This window comes from Manihot esculenta, chromosome 11 (assembly GCF_001659605.2).
Source record: "Manihot esculenta cultivar AM560-2 chromosome 11, M.esculenta_v8, whole genome shotgun sequence".
NCBI classification, from domain to species: domain Eukaryota; kingdom Viridiplantae; phylum Streptophyta; class Magnoliopsida; order Malpighiales; family Euphorbiaceae; genus Manihot; species Manihot esculenta.
This window is the reverse complement of record NC_035171.2, coordinates 28262109-28283088: the sequence shown is the minus strand read 5'-3', so window position 1 is coordinate 28283088 and position 20980 is coordinate 28262109. Positions and strand designations below refer to the sequence as shown.

Sequence of the window (20980 nt, the reverse complement as noted above, 5' to 3'; positions counted from 1 at the left end):
CATGCTCTCAAACCCTGTAATCCTCAATGCCCAACCCGATTTGCATTGATTTTCTGTTTCCTCCACCTATTGCTCCAATGCTCGACCAAGGTATATAATTTGCAAGTAAAGTGTTTGGTAAAATGCCTAAGAAAGATGTTATAATATGGAACGCCAATGTAAGTGCCAAATAATTTTGGATTTTATTGTAGAGCACTAATAGACCTTGAAAATCAATTTAAATATAAATAATTTAAAATAATTTACATTAATAGAAATAAATCTAATTAAATTTTAATACTTTTGAGAATCAAATAAGTATAATTCAATTTTTTTATTAAATAAATTATTAAATTTTATCTTTGAAAATTAAATAAGTTTTGATTTGATAAAATATTATTATTTTTTAATAATAAAATTTTATTTTTATAATTTTAAAAACAATATGCTATTTCATATTAATTAAAATTCTAAATTTTTTAATTGCATATTAACCCATACTGAACATGTGTCCTTTACAATGATGATATGTTAATACTTTAAAATAATAATACGGTAAAAGGGAACGGTTGAATTCTTTCTCCTTTAATTAGAGATTTCAAGTTTAAACCATAAATATGAAGTATTTAGAAGTTTTTAATGAGCATGTTCAATGCGAATTCAGATTTGTTTTACTATCGAAATGATTTATAAAAAAATAAATTTAAAACAATAATAAACTAAATTAGACTTAAAATGAAAATTTTAATTCTAAAGAATTTTGGAAGGACTTTCTTTGCTAAAGCAACTTGTCCTTAATAAAATAGAAAACTAATTTCAAAGTTCTACATAAATTCCATTTCAAAAAAAAGTTCTACAAAAATTACAAATCTAGTTTTGAATTTTCTTTTTAACTTTTTTTCTTTCTGTATTTTCAGTGCTTGGAAGACCAAAATGATTTGTATTTCTTCTTAAATCAACTTGTTTGAATTACAATACAATAAAATTTCGTTTGGTGGTTTAAGAATTTAATTCTATAAAATAAAAATAAATTATAGGTTTTAATCCTAATTAAAATCAATAAAAAAAAGCCACAAAATATATATCTTCTAAAATTGACACATATATTAATCTCATATATAATTTATTTAAAAAAAATCACAATATTGAGCATCAATTTTTTTTGAATGATTTTAATAGATAATTTAGTTTTATAGAAGGTATCTATCTAATTATTATTTTTAATATATCTCCATCCAAAATATCATAGATAGTTTCATAGATAATTTAGAGGTAACAAACTTTTTCTTCCATTTACGTTTCTAAAATAGAGATGATCACTTCTAATATACAATTAAATTAATTTTAGAATTTGTTAAATAATATTTAAAAAAAATAATTATGTATAGATAATAAAAATTACGTGGATATGATTGAGTTATCATAGTTTAATTAGAACACTAATTCGTAACCTTATAGTACTATAAATACTCAGCTGCTCAATAACATCAAAATCATTCGTATTATATTATTGATATTATAGTACAAAAGAAAATTTAGTTATTTTTTTAGCAAAAATGAGATCTTCAATTTGGTTCTTTTTTGTTCTTATTTGCTTAGCAAAGTTGATGAAGGAGGGGCTAGCAAATCCTGTTACTTCAGAGGCTGCTACTTCAAAAGCTGCTGTGATTGATTGTGATTGTAGTACTATTTGTTTTGGCTGCCCCTATGAGATAAATTGGGTTCAAACTGGGCGAGGTTTAATCGGGAGATACTGTACATGTACATGCAATTGCCCACCAAATCCTTTTTTCCCTAATCCTACTAAGCCAACACCCTCAACTCCTCAAGTCCCAACTACACCCTCAACTCCTCAAGTCCCAACTACACCCTCAACCCCTCAAGTCTCAGGGGTACCATTTATCCCACCCACTTCATCTGTAACTTGTGCTGAAACCTCAGTTAATTTGGGTTTGTGTTGGGCTCGAGCTTCAGTAGGTACAGCTTTTCATAATTTTCAACTAGCTGCTGGATGTTGTGATATGTTTACACAATGGAGTCGTGGTTGCTTTGGTGGAAACGATGATATTCCAGGAATCGTCTCCAATTTTGTTCCTCCAGCTTTGATTCAATATTGTGCAACCCTTCATTAGCCAATTAGTATTATTTAGATTTCTATATTCAATGCCTTTAATGCATAGTTTTGTTTTAGGATCATAACTAGTTTTATATCTTAGGAAAATTAGTTTATTATTTAGATTTCTATAGCAGTGTCTACTCGCTACATATTTGAGACATTATGAAATAAAATTTAATGTTTAAGCAGTTTTTCTTAATTTTTATGATTTTTTTAATTATTAAATTTTATTTTTATCTATATTTATGAATAGATTATATGCATATACAACGTAATGATTATTTTTATCCAAAATAATTTCTACTTGTGTTAGTTATAATTATCCGATCATAATATTTTCATATGATAACCGTGGTATTTCTCGTTTTTACGAGAATGGGACAAGAGGTCTACGTTCTTTTATTCAGGCAAACGCGTAGAGAGTTCAAATCAAGTACCACACGATTCCAGTGTTCTGAAACCGTAACAATAACTTATATATTCAGTAATTGGTAATTAAAAATGAAAATAACAAAAAAAGAATTTTAATAAATATATAAAAAAATTTATTAGTATATAAACAGACGGTATACAATCATTAATAAATATTAAAATAAAGAATATTAACGTGATCAGAGCACCTCCTAAGTAAAATTACTCAGCTGAGGATGTCAAGGGCAATATTCCAACAAAAGATTTATTTAAAGTGACTTCTATAGTAATTTTGTTGAAAGTAAAAAATAAATTTATTACGTAAATGGAAATTTTACATTTTATTTTCAATTATTGATTATTATAGTTTTATTATATAATTTTAATAATGTATTGTATATTTTATATAGTTTCAATATAACCTTATAAATTATATTATTAAAATTATAGAATTTTATTTAATGAATTTTAATTTTAATTTTATAAATTTTTAAATAATATATAATATAAAAGTATATATAAATAAGGATATAGAGGGTTATTCTAAACTTAGGTAAAAATTTAGTTCATTATCCGTGTGTATAATAAAAATAATAATATTATATTGTTACTTTCAATTTAATAAATTATAATTTAAAAAAAAAAGTGTTCATATAAATACTTTTGAATTTCTTTGAAACCTTTAAAAAAAAAAAATACAAACTTTAATTTCATTTGAAATTTCTAATGGAAGTCCAAGATTTCATGCCCAATTTCCATTTTCATTAAATTCGAATTCCTTTTTTTCCTAAAAATAACAGATTTTATGGTATTTGAATTTAAATCTTATATGACTTAAAATAGCTGTATAAAAATAATAATAATGAAGAGACTTTTAAAATTACTTATAAATGTATTTCTATTGGACTGCCGGTGGTAATTATATTTGAGTAAATCTGAAAAATTTCGATTCTATTTATCCGATTTTCAATCTCCATATTAAAAATAAAAAAAATAAAATTTACTCCTATTATAATGAAATATTAAATTAATTTAAAATTTTTATTTAAATTAATTTTTAAAATTTACATAAATTTGTAAAATTAAAATATCAACAAAATTTATTAATCAAATTATAAAAATAGTGATATAAAATAAATTATCGACTATTAATTTATCAGTGACTTAAAATTTAAATCATTAATTACCGAAAATAATTCATAGATACTTTTTAATTAATTTTATGTATTTAAAACTAATATCACCTCTGTCATGTTTAACTATTGTTTATATTTATAATATAAACAATAAATATTAATTGAATTAATAATATTTAGTGAAAAATCATACGTACGTAAATATTTACAATTTCATATATAATTAAAATTTATATATGAATATAATTAATTATAAATAAAGTCAAAATAGATAAGAATAATTAAACTTTTCGTTTTTTTACCGATTATAATTATAATTTTTAATTATTTAATTTAATTTAATTTTGCTCTCATTTTTAATTACCTATTGCTGAAAATAGGTTGTATGATCTCTCTTCATTTTTTCCTCAAATTATAATATATATTATTTAATTAATAATTATGTAAAAGTTAATAAATGGGCTAATTATTCCATGGGAAGGTTTTTGTTTTCTAAATTCAAAGAAAAATTTGGTATTTTTTTCCCTTTTCATTTAATATAATGTATATATGAAAAGGAATTTATATCATAAAAATTGAGAAGAAAACTGATTAAACATTAAATTTTATTTAATAATGTCTCAAATATGTAGTGAGACATTATGTAGACAATACTATAGAAATCTAAATAATAAACGAAATTTCCTAAGATATAAAGGAGTTATGATCCTAAGACATTGAAGTACTATAAAAATCTAAATAATACTAATTGACTAATGAAGGGTTGCACAATATTGAACCAAAGCTGGAGGAACAAAATTGGAGACTATTCTTGGAATTTCTTCATTTCCACCAAAGCAACCACGACTCCATTGTGTAAACATATCACAACATCCTGCAGCCAATTGAAAATTATGAAAAGCTGTACCTACCGAAGCTCGAGCCCAACACAAACCTAAATTCACTGAGGTTTCAGCACAAGTTAGAAATGAGGTGGGTGGGATAAATGGTATCCCTGGGACTTGAGGGGTTGAGGGTGTAGTTGGAACTTGAGGAGTTGGTGTATTTGGAACTTGAGGGGTTGAGGGTGTAGTTGGAACTTGATGAGTTGGTGTGTTTGGAATTTGAGGAGTTGATGGTGTAGTTGGAAGTTTTGGAACTTTTGGAATTTGTGGAGTTGATGGCGTGCTTGGAACTTGAGGAGTTGATGGTGTTGGCTTAGTAGGATTAGGGAGGAAAGGATTTGGTGGACAATTGCAAGTACATGTGCAATATCTCCCAATCAAACCACGTCTAGGTTGAACCCAATTTATCTTATAGGGGCAGCCAAAACAAATAGCAGTACAACCACAATCAATCAAAGCAGTTTTTGAAATAGCAGCATCTGAAGTTGTGGCCTCTGAAGTAACAGGATTTGCTAACCCCTCCCTCAACTTTGCTAAGCAAATAAGAACACATAAGAACAGAATTGAAGATCTCATTTTTACTAAAAAAACAACTAATTTTTTTTTTGTTCTACAGTATCAATAATATAATAGGAATGATTTTAATATTATTAAACAGTTGCGTATTTATAATACTATCACAAGATTATGAGATAGTGTTCTAATTAAATTAGAATAACTCGTTTTATTATCTAGAAATAAATTATTTTTTTTAAATATTATTTAACCTATTCTAAAGTTAATTTAATTAAATATCAAGAGTCATTATCTCTAATTTGAAAACTCAAATGGAAAATAAGGTTTGTTACTTATAAATTATCTATCAAACTATCCATATGATATTTTGAATGTTGATATATCGAAAACAATAATTAGTTAGATAACTCCTATAAAATTAAATTACCTATTAAAATTATCAAAAAAAATTATTCATGAAATTAATGATGTATATTGTGATTTTTTTTAAAAAAAAATTATATAAGAATTGCTTTAATTTCAGAATTTTGTGGCTTCTTTTTATAGGTTTCAATTAGGATTCAAACTTATAATTAATATATATTTATAGAATTAAATTCTTATACCACCAAACAAAAATTTATGTATCGTATGATTCAAACAAGTTTATTTAAGAAGGAATACAAATCATGGTAGTCTTCCCAAGCACAGAAAATACAGAAAAGAAAATAAAAAGAAAATTCAAAACTAGATTTGTAATCAGTTTTCTATTTTATTAAGGAGAAGTTGCTTTTCCAAACTTCCGAAATTCTTTTGAATTCAAATTTTTATTTTTAATTATTGTTTAAAATTATCCCTAAAAAATGTTATCCATGAAATAGATGCTGAATATTGTGATTATTTTTGGAAAAAAAAAAATTAAATTCTTTAGTTTTGTGGGTCATCCACTTTTTTTCTCCCTTGTTTGCAATGCATTTCTTAAAAAGACAATTTCATAATTTTTTTACTCAGAATAAATTTTAAAATAATAGAATTTAATTTTAAATAAATTAATTATAAATTTAAATTGATTTATTTTTTATTATTCTTATTATTTTTAAATGAAATTATAATAATTATTTTTATCACATAGAAAATATTTTTTTAACATCATTCTTAATATTTTCACAATATTTTTAAGAAAAAGAGATAAGTTCTTTCTATTTTTTTTATCGCAATTTTTTTACTTTTGCATATTTATCTATTTTATTATTAATTATAATTAATATTTAATACTTTTTAGTTTTTTTTATAATTTTAATTTTTTTAGTAATTTAGTTTGTGATTTTTTAAGTTTTATGTTGTATATATACTATATAATAATGGTGCTAATTAATTTTACTTATTCTCTTTTTATTCTTCTCTCCTCGTGTTTTTTTTTTTAATAAAAATTAGAGACTGATTTATTTAGATATACCTATCAACTGACTAAATTTGTAAATTTCTTTTTTTTTTTTATAAAATTTTAATATTAAACTAATTTATTAAAATTAAAAAATTGAAATAAAATGATTAAATTACGTAAAAATTGACCTTTAAAATCAATTAGCCAATTAATATTTATTTCCTTCTTAAAAAAATAGAAAGAACTTCTCTTTTTCTTAAAAGTATTTAGAACGTAAAAAGGTAAATAAATATATTTTGTATCTCTTAATTTATAAGTTCATAATTTTGATATTTGATCTTATTTATCATAATTGTATACATTGAAAAATCAGTTCCATTATGAATATTGTAAATAATTGGTTATGTAATAGAATTCTTATTAACAGTTTACTAAATATAATTTGATTAATATACTAACAATTTTTTTTTTTAAAGATTAATATATAAATCGTAATGTTAAGTTATGAAGTTATAGAAATTCATAGATAATGCATATTTTTTTAAAAAAATTTATTAACATAAAAGATATTAGAAATATTTGATATTAATTTATTATTTTATTAATTTTTATGTATAAGTTTAATTTTCTTTAATTTTTATAAAACAGCACTTTTCCATAAATTAATAAATAAATAATTAAAAATATAAAAATTAAGTGACGTCTATTAATTTTATAATCATAATTATTAAAATTTTCTTTTTTCATTTTATATAATGTATATATGCTTTGGATTCAAAAATCAATTTTTTTTTTCAAATTACATAAAATATTCATCAAATTAAATATAGGTAAAAATAAAACCAACTTACTATAAAAAATCATAAAACTAAGCAAGAAAATTTCTTAACAAACAAATTTTATTCAATTATGGTACTAGTTTTATAAGAATATATATGCATTTATAATATTTTCTATTTAAATCTCATTCAGTTTAAATCTAATTTATAGGATGAAAAGAATAAATAATAATTAAATAGATAATTTTTATGAAATTAAATTATCTAAAAAAATATTATCCACGAAGTTTGATGTTGAATATTATGAGTTCTAAAAAAAAAATGAAATTCTGTAGTTCTGTGGGTCATCACTTTTGCGTATGTAATTTAAAAAAAAATCATAGGACTAAGAGAGTGAAGGATTTAACTCTAATAATATTTAGTGATAAAAAAAAATTAAACTAAGAGAAAACTGCTTAAACATCATAACTTTATTTAATAATGTCTCAAATATGCAGTGAGACATTATGTAGACACTACTATAGAAATCTAAATAATAAACTAATTTTCCTAAGATATAAAGCTAATTATGATGCTGAAACATAATTATGCTTAGCCATACTATAGAAATCTAAATAATACTAATTGACTAATGAAGGGTTGCACAATATTGAACCAAAGCTGGAGGAACAAAATTGGAGACGATTCTTGGAATTTCGTCATTTCCACCAAAGCAACCGCGACTCCATTGTGTAAACATATCACAACATCCTGCAGCCAATTGATAATTATGAAAAGCTGTACCTACCGAAGCTCGAGCCCAACACAAACCTAAATTAACTGAGGTTTCAGCACAAGTTAGAGATGAGAAGGGTGGGATAAATGGTACCCTTGGAACTTGAGGGGTTGAGGGTGTAGTTGGGACTTGAGGAGTTGAGGGTGTAGTTGGAACTTGAGGAGTTGATGGTGTGCTTGGAACTTGAGGAGTTGATGGTGTGCTTGGAACTTGAGGAGTTGGAGGTGTGTTTGGAACTTGAGGTACCCCTGGGACTTGAGGGGTTAAGGGTGTAGTTGGAACTTTAGGAGTTGATGGTGTGCTTGGAACTTGACGAGTTGGAGGTGTGTTTGGAACTTGAGGTACCCCTGGGACTTGAGGGGTTAAGGGTGTAGTTGGAACTTGAGTAGTTGGAGGTGTGTTTGGAAATTGAGGAGTTGATGGTGTGGTTGGAACTTGAGGAGTTGGTGTATTTGAAACTTGAGGAGTTGATGGTGTTGGCTTAGTAGGATTAGGAAAGAAAGGATTCGGTGGGCAATTGCATGTACATGTGCAATATCTCCCAAATAAACCACGTCCAGTTTGAATCCAATTTATCTCATAAGGGCAGCCAAAACAAATAGCAGTACAACCACAATCAATCAAAGCAGTTTTTGAAGGAGCGGTCTCTGAAGGAGTAAACTCTGAAGGAATAGGATTTGCTAGCTCCTCCGAAGTAGTAGCTTTTGAAGTAATAGGATTTGCTAACCCCTCCCTCATCAACTTTGATGAGCAAATAAGAACAAATAAGAACCAAATTGACGATTTCATTTTTACTAAAAAACAACTATTTTTTTTTCTACAATATCAATAATATAATATGAATGATTTTGATGTCAGTGAGCAGTTGGGTATTTATAGTTAGTATGATGTCACAAGATTACGAGTTAGTATTCTAATTAAACTATAATAACTCAGTCATATCCACATAATCTTTATTATTTATACCTAATTATTTTTTTTTAAATATTGTTTAACTAATTTTAGAGTTAATTGAATATCCAGAGTTATCATCTTTACTTTTAAAATGTAAATGAAAAAAGAGATTTATTATCTTTAAATTATTTATCAAACTATTTATATGATATTTTGGATGGAGATATATTAAAAATAATAATTAGTTAGATAACTCTTAAGAAACTAAATTACCTATTAGAAATATCAAGAAAAAAAAACTATCCATGTAATTGATGCTGTATATTGTGATTTTTTTAAAAAAAAATTATATATAAGATTAATATATGTGTCAATTTTAGAATATATATATCGTAACGCATTGAAAGAATTTCTTTAATTTCACAATTTTGTGGCTTCTTATTATAGATTTCAATTAGGATTCAAACTTATAATCAATCTATATTTATAGAATTAAATTCTTATACCACCAAACGAAAATTTATATATCGTATGTTTCAAACAAGTTTATTTAAGAAGGAATACAAATCATGGTAGTCTTCCCGAGCACAGAAAATACAGAAAAGAAAATAAAAAGAAAATTCAAAACTAGATTTGTAATCAGTTTTCTATTTTATCAAGGAGAAGTTGCTTTTGCAAACTTCCGAAATTCTTTTGAATTCAAATTTTTATTTTTAATTATTGTTTAAAATTATCCCTAAAAAATGTTATCCATGAAATAGATGCTGAATATTGTGATTATTTTTAGAAAAAAAATAAAATAAAATTCTTTAGTTTTGTGGGTCATCCACTTTTTTTCATACTTTTTTTATTTGGAATAAATTTTAAAATAATAAATTAATAATAAATTTAAATTGATTTATTTTTTTATTATTCTTATTATTTTTAAATAATTACAGCAATTATTTTTATCACATGGAAAATATTTTTTTAACATCATTATTAATATTTTCACAATATTTAAAAATTTAGAGTTTACCTAATTTATTACCATTAAAATATAAATTAAGATAGACATTATTTTTTAAAAATTAACAAAATAATATAATAAATTTTTAATATTATTTTTAGTAATTTTAATAATAAATATGCTTATAAATTAATTATTGTCAAACATATCAACAGCCTATTAACTATTTATAAATATTTTAATTAAATATATAATTACTTAAAATTTTAAATATTTATAAATCTTAAATAATTTATAAACACTCTAATTTTAATAAGGTAAACCAAACACTCCCTTCATTTAAATTTACACTATCTATAGTTTAATGCCATGCAATATATTTGAATTTATAAAACAATAAATATTTATATTTAAATAGATATTCAATATTTATAATTTAATAATAAATTTTTTATGCATTTTTTTACTTTTGCATATTTATCTTTTTTATTATTAATTATAATTAATATTTAATAATTTTAGTTTTTATTTTTTCTAATTTTTAATTTTTATAAAACAACACTTTTCCATAAATATTGATAATGATATTTTTTTTATGTATAAATGACTATAAAATTAATAAATAAATCAAAATTATAGGACAGAAAGAATATTTTCTATTTAGTTATATTTTTATTTTGGTATAATTTTGAGAATTTTTTTTACTTAATATGTGCTCCTAATCACGTAATATAATTTATTTTAGTATTTATTAATAATGGTATACAGTGGATTTATATATTAATAAAGTTTTTTTAATTAATTTCAGATAAATACTCACAATATATTTATAATATTTTCTAATTAAATCTCATTCAGTTTAAATCTGATTTATAGGATGAAAAGAATAAATAATAATTAAATAGATAATATTTATGAAATTAAATTATCTAAAAAATATTATGATTTTTTTTTAAAAAATGAAATTTTGTAGGTCTGTAGGTTATCCACTTTATCTTTTATTATAATTCTATTAAATTGTATTTTTGCTTATACAATTTAAAAAAAAAAAAGAAATCTCAGCCAATTATCACTATGCATTGTTATACATGTTTATAATATAAACAATAAATATTAATTGAATTAATAATATTTAGTGATAAATCATCATACGTACGTAAATATTTACAATTCCATATATAATTAAAATTTATATATGAATATAATTAATTATAAATAAAGTTAAAATAAATAAAAACAATTAAATTTTTCATCTTTTACCAATTATAATTAAAATTTTTAATTATTTAATTTAATTTAATTTTGCTCACATTTTTAATTACCTATTGCTGAAAATAGGTTGTAGTATTGCTGCTTTGGTGGGAAAAAAAAATGATGGCATGGGCATGGGCTAATTATCCCATAGGAAGGTTTTTGTTTTCTAAATTCAAAGAAAAATTTGGTGTTTTTTGCCTTTTTCATTTAATATAATGTTTATATAAAAAATAATTTATATGCTCTGAACTCAAATATATATTTTTCAAATTACGCTGTGAACATTGATAAAACATTCAGAAAATAAAAATAAATATAAATAAAAATAAAAACAACTTAATAATTAAAAAATCATAAAAACTAAAAAGAAACTGTTTAAACATCAAATTTTATTTAATAATGTCTCAAATATGTAGTGAGACATTATGTGGATATTACCGTAGAAATCTAAATAATAAACTAATTTTCCTAAGATATAAAAGAGAGTTATGGTCCTAATACAAAACTATGCTTTAAAGGCATTGAAGTACCATAGAAATCTAAATAATACTAATTGACTAATGAAGGTTTGCACAATATTGAACCAAAGCTGGAGGAACAAAATTGGAGACTATTCTTGGAATTTCGTCATTTCCACCAAAGCAACCGCGACTCCATTGTGTAAACATATCACAACATCCTGCAGCCAATTGATAATTATGAAAAGCTGTACCTACCGAAGCTCGAGCCCAACACAAACCTAAATTAACTGAGGTTTCAGCACAAGTTAGAGACGAGAAGGGTGGGATAAATGGTACCCTTGGAACTTGAGGGGTTGAGGGTGTAGTTGGGACTTGAGGAGTTGATGGTGTACTTGGAACTTGAGGAGTTGATGGTGTAGGGGTTGAGGGTGTACTTGGAACTTGAGGAGTTGATGGTGTACTTGGAACTTGAGGAGTTGATGGTGTACTTGGAACTTGAGGAGTTGATGGTGTACTTGGAACTTGAGGAGTTGATGGTGTTGGCTTAGTAGGATGAGTTGGTGTACCTGGAAGAATTGATGGTGTGCTTGGAACTTGAGGAATTGATGGTGTTGGCTTAGTAGGATGAGTTGGTGTACCTGGAACTTGAGGAATTGATGGTGTGCTTGGAACTTGAGAAGTTGATGGTGTTGGCTTAGTAGGATTAGGGAAGAAAGGATTTGGTGGGCAATTGCATGTACACGTACAATATCTCCCAATTAAACCTTGTCCAATTTGAATCCAATTTATCTTGTAGGGGCAACCAAAACAAATAGCAGTACAACCACAATCAATTAAAGCAATTTTTGAAGCAGCAGCTTCTAAAGAAGTAGCCTCTGAAGTACCAGGATTTGCTATCCCCTCCTTCATCAATTTTGCTAAGCAAATAAGAACAAATAAGAACCAAATTGAAGATCTCATTTTCGCTAAAAAACAATTAGTTTTTCTTTTGTTCTACAATATCAATAATATAACGTGAATGATTTTGATGTTGTTGAGCAGCTGGGTATTTATAGTACTGCCACAAGATTATGAGTTAGTGTTCTAATTAAACTATAATAACTCAATCAAATCCACATGATTTTGTTTATCTATATAGAATTATTTTTTTAAAAAATATTGTTTAACTAATTTTAGAGTTAATTTAATTGAATATTAAGATTATCTCTACTTTGAAAACTTAAGTAGAAGAAGAGGTTTGTTACCTCTAAATTATCTATCAAACTATTTATATGATATTTTGGATGGAGATATATTAAAAATAATAATTAATTAGATAACTCTTATGAGACTAAATTATCTATTAAAATTATTTAAAAAAAATTCATAAAATTGATGCAGTATATTGTGATTTTTTTTTAAAAAAAAATTATATATAAGATTAATATATGTGTAAATTTTAGAATATATACCTTAACGAGTTGAAAGAATTTCTTTAATTTCAGTGGCTTCTTTTTATAGATTTCAATTAGGATTCAAATTTATAATTAATCTATATTTATAGAATTAAATTCTTATACCACCATAATTTATGTATGATATGTTTCAAACAAGTTTATTTAAGAAGGAATACAAATCATGGTGGTCTTCTCAAGCACAGAAAATAAAGAAAAGAAAATAAAAAGAAAATTCCAAACTAGATTTGTAATCAGTTTTCTATTTTATTAAGGAGAAGTTATTTTTGCAAACTTCCGAAATTCTTTTAAATTAAAATTTTCATTTTTCATTATTGTTTAAAATTATCCCTAAAAAATGTTATCCATGAAATAGATGCTGAACATTGTGATTGTTTTTAGAAAAAAAAATAAAAAAATTCTTTAGTTTTGTGGGTCATCCACTTTTTTCTCCCTTTTTTGCAATGCATTTAAAAAAAAAAAAAACAATTTCCATAATTTTTTATTTGAAATAAATTTTAAAATAATAGAATTTAGTTTTAAATTAATTAATAATTAATTTAAATTAAATTATTTTATTATTATTCTTATCATTTTTAAATTAAATTATGATAATTCTTTTTATCACATGGAAAATATTTTTTTTAATATCATTATTAATATTTTCACAATATTTAAAATTTTAGACTTTACCTAATTTATTACCATTAAAATATAAATTAAAATAGACATTATTTTTTAAAAATTAAGAAAATAATATAATAAATTTTTTGAAACGTTATAATTTAGTCCCTAAATATTGCCATTATTAATAAATCAGTTCTTACATTTTCAAAAACCTATTATAACGTTTTTATCTTTTATTTTTGCCAATAAAATAGTCCTTCCATTTATCTCTTCCGTCAAAAATATAATAAAAGATTAAATTACCTCTCTTTTCTCCTCCTCCTTTATCGATTCTTCCTTCTCTTCTTCTTCTTTCTTCTTCTTCTTATTCTTCTTCTACTTTATCATCGTTATATTCTTTTTTTTATTTTCTCTTTCGAGAAGGAGGGATTATTTCGTTAATAAAAAGAAATGATAAAGACATTTTAATAGATATGAGGAAAGATAAAAACGCCTTAATAGTTTTATGAAAATGCAGTGACTGATTTGTTAATAATAGTAATATCTAAAAACTAAATAAGAAATTTTATTTGAAAGCAAAATTGAGTTTTAAAAATTTTTACTCTCATTTTTTATTTATTTTTAACGAAAAAGAGGACAAAACGATTATTTCGTTGATGGAAACAAAAGATAAAAATATTTTAATAGGTTTTTAAAAATACAGGAATTGACTTGTTAATAATAGTAATACCCAGAAACTAAATATTAAAGAGAAAATTACTTTTTAGTCCCTGAAGTTTAACGTAATTAACACTTCTGTCCCTCTATTTTGGCGACCCAACACTTAAGTCCCTCACTTTCTCTTCCGTCCAAATTCGTAGTCCTTCCGTCCAAATTCGTAATCCTTCCGTCCAAAATAGCCGTTTGGGACACGTGAATTGACAAAATTAACCCTTTTCTTCTTGTTCTTCTTCTACGAATTTGGACGGAAGAGAAAGTGAGGGACTTAAGTGTTGAGTCGCCAAAATAGAGGGACAGAAGTGTTAATTGCGTTAAATCTCAGGGACTAAAAAGTAATTTTCCCAATATTAAATCTTCCTAATTTTTTAAATATTATTTTTAATAATTTTAAATAAATACGCTTATAAACTAATTATTATCAAACATATAAACGTCTATTAACCATTTATAAATATTTTAATTAAATATATAATTACTTAAAATTTTAAATATTTATAAGTCTTAAATAATTTATAAACACTCTAATTTTAATAAGATAAGCCAAACACTCCCTTAATTTAAATTTACTTGAACTGAAATCTAAGCCTTTTAGACTACTACTATTTTTCGAAGATTTTAAAAAAGCTAAATCATTTGTGGAATTATATCCTAGATTATTCTCTTGAAATTTTAACCCCTGAAGACTTCTTAAATTTCCCAGATAATTTGGGACTTATCCTACAAAATCATTATCGTAAAGATCTGAGTTTTTCCAAGTGAGATGAATTGCAAAAGGAATTTGGAATTGACCCAGAAAACAAAGTTTATCCAATACCAATCTGCCTAATATTTGGAAGATCAATCCCTATACTGTTTGGAAGCCTACCACTAAGTTTGTTTTTCGTAATTCCAATCGTTCTAAAAGATGAGATATTGAAAAGGGATGAAGGAAATATACCAGATAGATTATTTTCTGCACTTGTGAAAAAATCTAGACTTCCTAATCGGCCTAATTCATTCGGAATATTTCCTTCTAACTCTAATTGTGCTAGAGCGAGGATAGCAAGCGATGAAAGGTTCCCAAGGGAAGGTGGAATTTTTCCATTCAAATTGTTTATACTGAGCTGAAGAATTTGAAGCATTGACAAAGAACCAAGCTCTATTGGGACTTTCCCACTTAGATTATTCACTGCCAGGTTGATTATCCTAAGATTGGAACATTGTGTGAAGTTGATTGGAATTTCACCTTCTAATGTGTTGTTATTGAGAGAAAACCTTTGCAACCGAAACAATTTTCCAACTTCTTGTAGAATTTGACCATTGAAACTGTTGTTTTGGAGATTTAAAACTCTTAGAAAACTTGACAATATTTCTAGAGTTTTAACATCATTGAAGTGACTCTTCGATGGCGACCACTACAAGTGATTTTATATTATTGTCAAAAAGAAAGAGAATCATTTCATGAATGAAAATGTTGGAATCTCATGATATGTCTTATTTTAACTCTGCATGTAATAAGAGTGTTCGACCTATAATAAGGTTTAATTTAGCTTAATGGGTAATTTTTTTTAAAATATCCGACAATTTGAATTTGATCTCATTTCATTTATTAACTCTTTTTTTCTTCTTTCCTTTATAGATTAGAAATTCCCACTCTTCCGTTGAAATATTTTATGTGGATTTAAATAAAGCAAGCTGATCAGTCTCATTTCTTGAAGAATGAGCTTGCATGGATTGCAAGTTTAAAGATAGAACACTAGCCGGTTGAAGACAAACAAGAAAAAGCTGAAGCAAGCTAGTGCGATAAATGTTCTTCATTTGGTTTTGAGTGAGAGGCTACTGAGAATTACTTGGCAATGATTATGGAGCTGCATAAATAGACAAAAATAAAGTTGACGTATTGCAGAGATTAATTCTTTAGGAAAAATCGAAATTAAATGAGAGGTTAGAGTTGATGGTGCGTCATCTTCAGGCATTTAAGTTGGAAGAAATGCAGACAACTCCATTCAAGAAAGCTTGACTTGATGGATTCGATATTGGGCCCACCTAAATGACTTGTATACGTAAATCTTTATCATTCTAAAATTCTGGGTTTAATTACCTTTTTATCCCTATAATTAGGGTTAACTAATTAAATTATTCCTGTGTTTTATGAATTATATTAAAACATTCCTGTAACATGATTTCATTAATTGTAAAGTAAACCCGTTTAAATTAAAACTTTTTCACCGTTAACTCATGATGAAATCTCTGAATTATCCTTCATCACAGCAGTGAAAACCTCTTGAAACTCTAACCCTGCTATTGGCGATCTCACCATTTCTCTTTCTGTTCCTCTCTCTTCAACCCTTCTTTCATCCTCTACTCCATATTCAACTCCATCATCCTCGCCTATGGACCTTACCACCCTTATCGCACTCACTATCTCTCCCTCTAACCCATCCCTTTCTTTTCCTTCTGCAATGCATATTTCCTTGTTTTTAGCACCACTAATCTCATCTCCTGAAGTCTGGTGAATTAGTGCTGAGTTTTAGTGGAATCATGTATACTACAAAGGTCGGCCATGTTGAAGATAGTGAGGGTGGCATCAAAAAGCTTGAGCATGGTTTTGACGGTGTCATCGCGATCAATAAGCCCCCACCCGCCATTAGTTTGCCACATCCCATTCAAGACTCGTCAAATTTTCAGCGAATCATTGGGACTCGGATACAAGTTTTATTTGGCAGCTTTTTTTTTTGTTCCCATTCTTTATGAATCATGCTTCTGTTGTACTTCCATAGGTTGCGATGCAGCTTTTGTTTTGAAATTTGCTATTGCTTTTGTTTTGATTCACCAATCCAGAAAAGGTCTACTTCAAAAGCTATGCAGAATTGTTTCTCCTTATTTGCACTCTGCTATTCCAATACACAGAAATGTCCAAATAAATATTCTAAAAGCTATTTTATTCTCATTTGCAAAATCTGTCTTCTTCCAAAATATTTAGATTTGACACTTAAATCTCAAGAAGCTTTGATGCTAAAGAAGGTTGGAAAAGTGCAGGCAGCTAAAATTTCAAGAAGAGAGGATGGTATTGAACTTCCATTGGATGAGCAGACGAAAAGAAATGAAGAATTTGTTAATTAAAGAGAGGGCAAGTACTCATTATATCAGTATAATCCAAATTATATTAATGACTGAAAATTTTCTTTCACTAAAATCAAAGCAATCTTAAATAAGAGATTCATTTATAAATTTTATTCCTTTTCGATGTGGGATCTTACACATTATTAAATTTATTTTCGTATAAAGTACAAGTTTATATTAAATACATCCATAACAAAAGTAGAGCAATAAATTATGGGACAGATCGATGAATCATTCCTTGGCTTAAAGCCCTATCCCACTTGACCATTCACCTTTGAAACAATAAGCAGATGAAATAGGTATTCGATCAATTTAATTTTTATAAATATTAAAAATTTTTTATTTTTAATTTACCTGATTCAATTTATTCAATAAATTACTTAATGATCTATTAAAATAATAAAATTTTTTTATATTTTATTATTTATTTAAAAATTTTTTACGATTCTATTTTGTAGTAATAAAGAAAAATAAAATGAAGGACGATTTTATTTATATAAAAAAATGAATTAATTAAATGATAATTATTAACGGCATTTAATTTTAATTTATGATTTTTTTAAAAGATTGATCTATACAAATAATTAAAAGAAAGGTAAATAAGTTGTTATAAAAAGAAAATGAGAAAATGTAATTTACAACCAAAAAAAAAAAAGAAGAGGAAAAGCATACTGTTTAACGACCCACTCCAAAACTTGAATGTGACATTACAGGTTCATCACCAAAGCTAAACAATGGCCTCGCTGCATTAGAGTCATGAACAGTCATCATTGTTAGAAGATTTGGCAACTCAGCTTGAAAATTAAGCACTTGAATTGCCTGCATTATCGAAGGCCTCATGCTTCTGTCAGAATGTGCACACCACAGACCAACAATCAACAGACACTTCACTTGTGTCTCATCAAAATCTGTAAGAATCCCTTCAACTGCTTTGTTTAGTTCCCCAGTTTCATAAAGATCCCAAACCCACTTTACTAAAGTGACTGCTTCATCTTCTTCCCCAATGGGATCCACCGCCATTCGTCCAGTAACAATCTCTAAGGCAACCAACCCAAAACTGTAAACATCGGACTCTTTGCTAGCCCTGCGAGTGCTTATATATTCTGGAGCCATGTAGCCATTGGTGCCTGCCAACCCTGTCGTCTCTGGACCTAAATCAGACTCCATGAATAGAGCTAGTCCAAAATCACCAAGTTTTGCATTCATATTTGAATCCAGCATTATATTGCTTGGCTTGATATCCCGATGCAGGACACATTTTTCAGACCCTTCATGCAAGTAGAGCAAAGCAGAGGCTAATCCGAGAGCTATTCTATATCTCGCTGTCCAAGTGAGAGGAATCTTCTTCTTAAAGAGGTGAGAATCAAGACTGCCATTGGGCATGAACTCATAAACAAGAAGGAATTCACCTTTGTCATGACACCAACCTAAGATCGGTACCAGGTTTCGATGCCTCAACTGACTGATGATCTTCGCCTCTGCTATGTAGTCCTTTTTCACGTCTTTATTTGAATGCTTCGTAATTTTCTTCACTGCAATATACATTCCTAAGTGGGTATAGTACCCCTTGTAAACAGCTCCAAATCCTCCCTGACCCAACTTCCTCTCGCCTGAAAAGTTGCTGGTAGCTAAAACAAGATCTTGATAAGAATATCTTCTTGGACCTGCAACGCTTTCAATGTCGTCATTCATTGATATTAAGTTCATTTCCTCTGCTGTTTTTTCCCTCTTCTTCCTTATCCAGAAAATGAGGACTGCTGCCATTGCAGCTAACAGAAAACCTCCTACAATTGATAAAAGCGCTGTCAGAATAATCTTCCTAGCATCGTTTTCCTTTTCTTCATGCATCTCCAAAGTTGAATTGAACTTCCAGGACTGAAGTACATGTCGCTCTATTCGGTTACTTGTGCTAGCGGAAAACCCAATGATGACCCACTCAGGAAGAACAGTAGTGAGATCAATGATAAGGGAAAGGCTGGTATTCTCAAGGGGAAGAGAAGTGGTTTGATATTTCCATGACAAGCTGAGATTCTTGGTTATAGCATTGTAATTGATCCACACATCAGCAGTATCTCCAGTGTGGAAGCTTGCATTCCAACGGGTAAACGTGGCTGATTCAAGTGAGTTGTTGTTAATCCCGACGTGAAGGAAAGGAGGATCCCATTCAGGGTTCAAGGAAGAGTCGAATTCAATGTGAACAATTTGATTCTGATGGGAATAAATGTTGCTAAAATTGTAGAGCCCCATGAAACCTCCTGCTGAATTGAGTGGAACGTGAGATTCAACAGGAGCAAGGAAGAAAGCCAGTCCAGATCCATAGATGTTACGAACTTGGACGTCGATGAAAAAAGAGAAATGGGTAGTGAAATCGGAGAGCTGTTTAGTTTTGGAATTCCAGATGGGCAGCTTCTTAAAATAAGTGGCTCGACCAACTTGGCACCAATCGACATTGCTAAATTCAATATTTCCGGCTATAGGTGCTGCACCTCCCTCGTAAATTATGCTGATGTCGTTAGGATCAAAGCGTGTTATCTCAAAGGATATTGGATTAGTACAGGGCAGGAGGAGGAGGACGAGCAGGAAGGAGGAGAAAAGAGGTGACGTTTTTATGTTGTGGCAAGAGGTTGCCATGGTGAGAGTGAGAGTGAGAGCGACGAGGAAAGGGAGGAGGGAGTTATACGGAATAGGCAAAGCAAGAAGGAAGGGAACACACACAGCCTCATTAATTTGTATTCACATAAGAAGACTCGCCAATTAGCTAAATCGCCTAATTTCAAATTATAAAGATGCTTCAAGAATAAGAATCAAACTTGATGGCTCGATAAAAATACCAGGTAAAGATAAACTTGAAGTTAGCAGGAGTCTGAATTTTCAGTTCAATTCCGTTTTAAGTTTCAAAAATTTTTGATGATTACAGTTGGATAGATTTTGGTAAAAAAATTTAGCAAAATCGAACTGAACCCAATTGGTTAGTATATAATATATTGTTTTGATAATATAGAGAGTTCATATACTAATCAAGATTAAAATATTTCAATTAAAATTTACTATATTAAAAATATTGTACCAAAAATAAAAAGCTTAACGAATTCAATCAAATCGAATTGAATCATATTGGTCTAATTCAAATTGATTTTTCTCTAATTTGATGCGGTTTTTGCAAATACTTAATCTGATTTTCAATTTATTTAATATGATTCAATTTTGAACAAAACCGACTGAATACTCACCCTAAAAACTAGAGAGAATCTCTCATTTTTCTTTACTTTCTAGTTGTCCTTGGGAGAAAAACTCTTTTCTTCTATCGTCTAGCGATGTCCCTCTATCCCATCCGAGCAGAAGGAAGCCATCCTTTCCTGTTACCTAAAAATAGATTTCCCTCCTCCACCTCTAGGTGGTTTCTTCCCTTATTTTTCTTTGATTTTCAAAATAGTAGTTTCGATAGAAAAAATAGGAGGCCTTTTGTAGATCTATTTCGTATAGGTTTTTTTTTTTTTCTTTAGCTTCTTTTGTTGTATTTTCTTTTACACGTAAGTGTTAGGTGCTCAAGTGAATGATTTTGGCTTCCCGTGTTTGTAGGG

The 20980-nt window shown here is 27.3% G+C and overlaps 2 protein-coding genes across 2 annotated transcripts; both read right to left on the bottom strand.

Annotated features, from left to right (window-relative positions):
* Window positions 1-7812: 7812 nt before the first annotated feature.
* On the bottom strand, window positions 7813-8748 carry LOC110625677 (cell wall adhesin EAP1-like). The gene has a single exon (XM_021771314.1). It carries the CDS (start codon window positions 8746-8748, stop codon window positions 7813-7815), a length of 936 nt encoding a protein of 311 aa, XP_021627006.1.
* A 9262-nt stretch (window positions 8749-18010) lies between these two features.
* LOC110626044 (L-type lectin-domain containing receptor kinase IX.1) lies at window positions 18011-20234 on the bottom strand. Its single transcript, XM_021771778.2, has one exon. The coding sequence runs from the start codon at window positions 20028-20030 to the stop codon at window positions 18075-18077; it is 1956 nt and encodes a 651-aa protein (XP_021627470.1). The 5' UTR covers window positions 20031-20234; the 3' UTR covers window positions 18011-18074.
* Window positions 20235-20980: the final 746 nt, after the last annotated feature.

What these genes read in the sequence shown, in the direction of transcription:
- LOC110625677 (XM_021771314.1), bottom strand. Translation starts at nt 8,748, where the DNA reads ATGAAATCGTCAATTTGGTTCTTATTTGTTCTTATTTGCTCATCAAAG.
- LOC110626044 (XM_021771778.2), bottom strand. Translation starts at nt 20,030, where the DNA reads ATGGCAACCTCTTGCCACAACATAAAAACGTCACCTCTTTTCTCCTCC.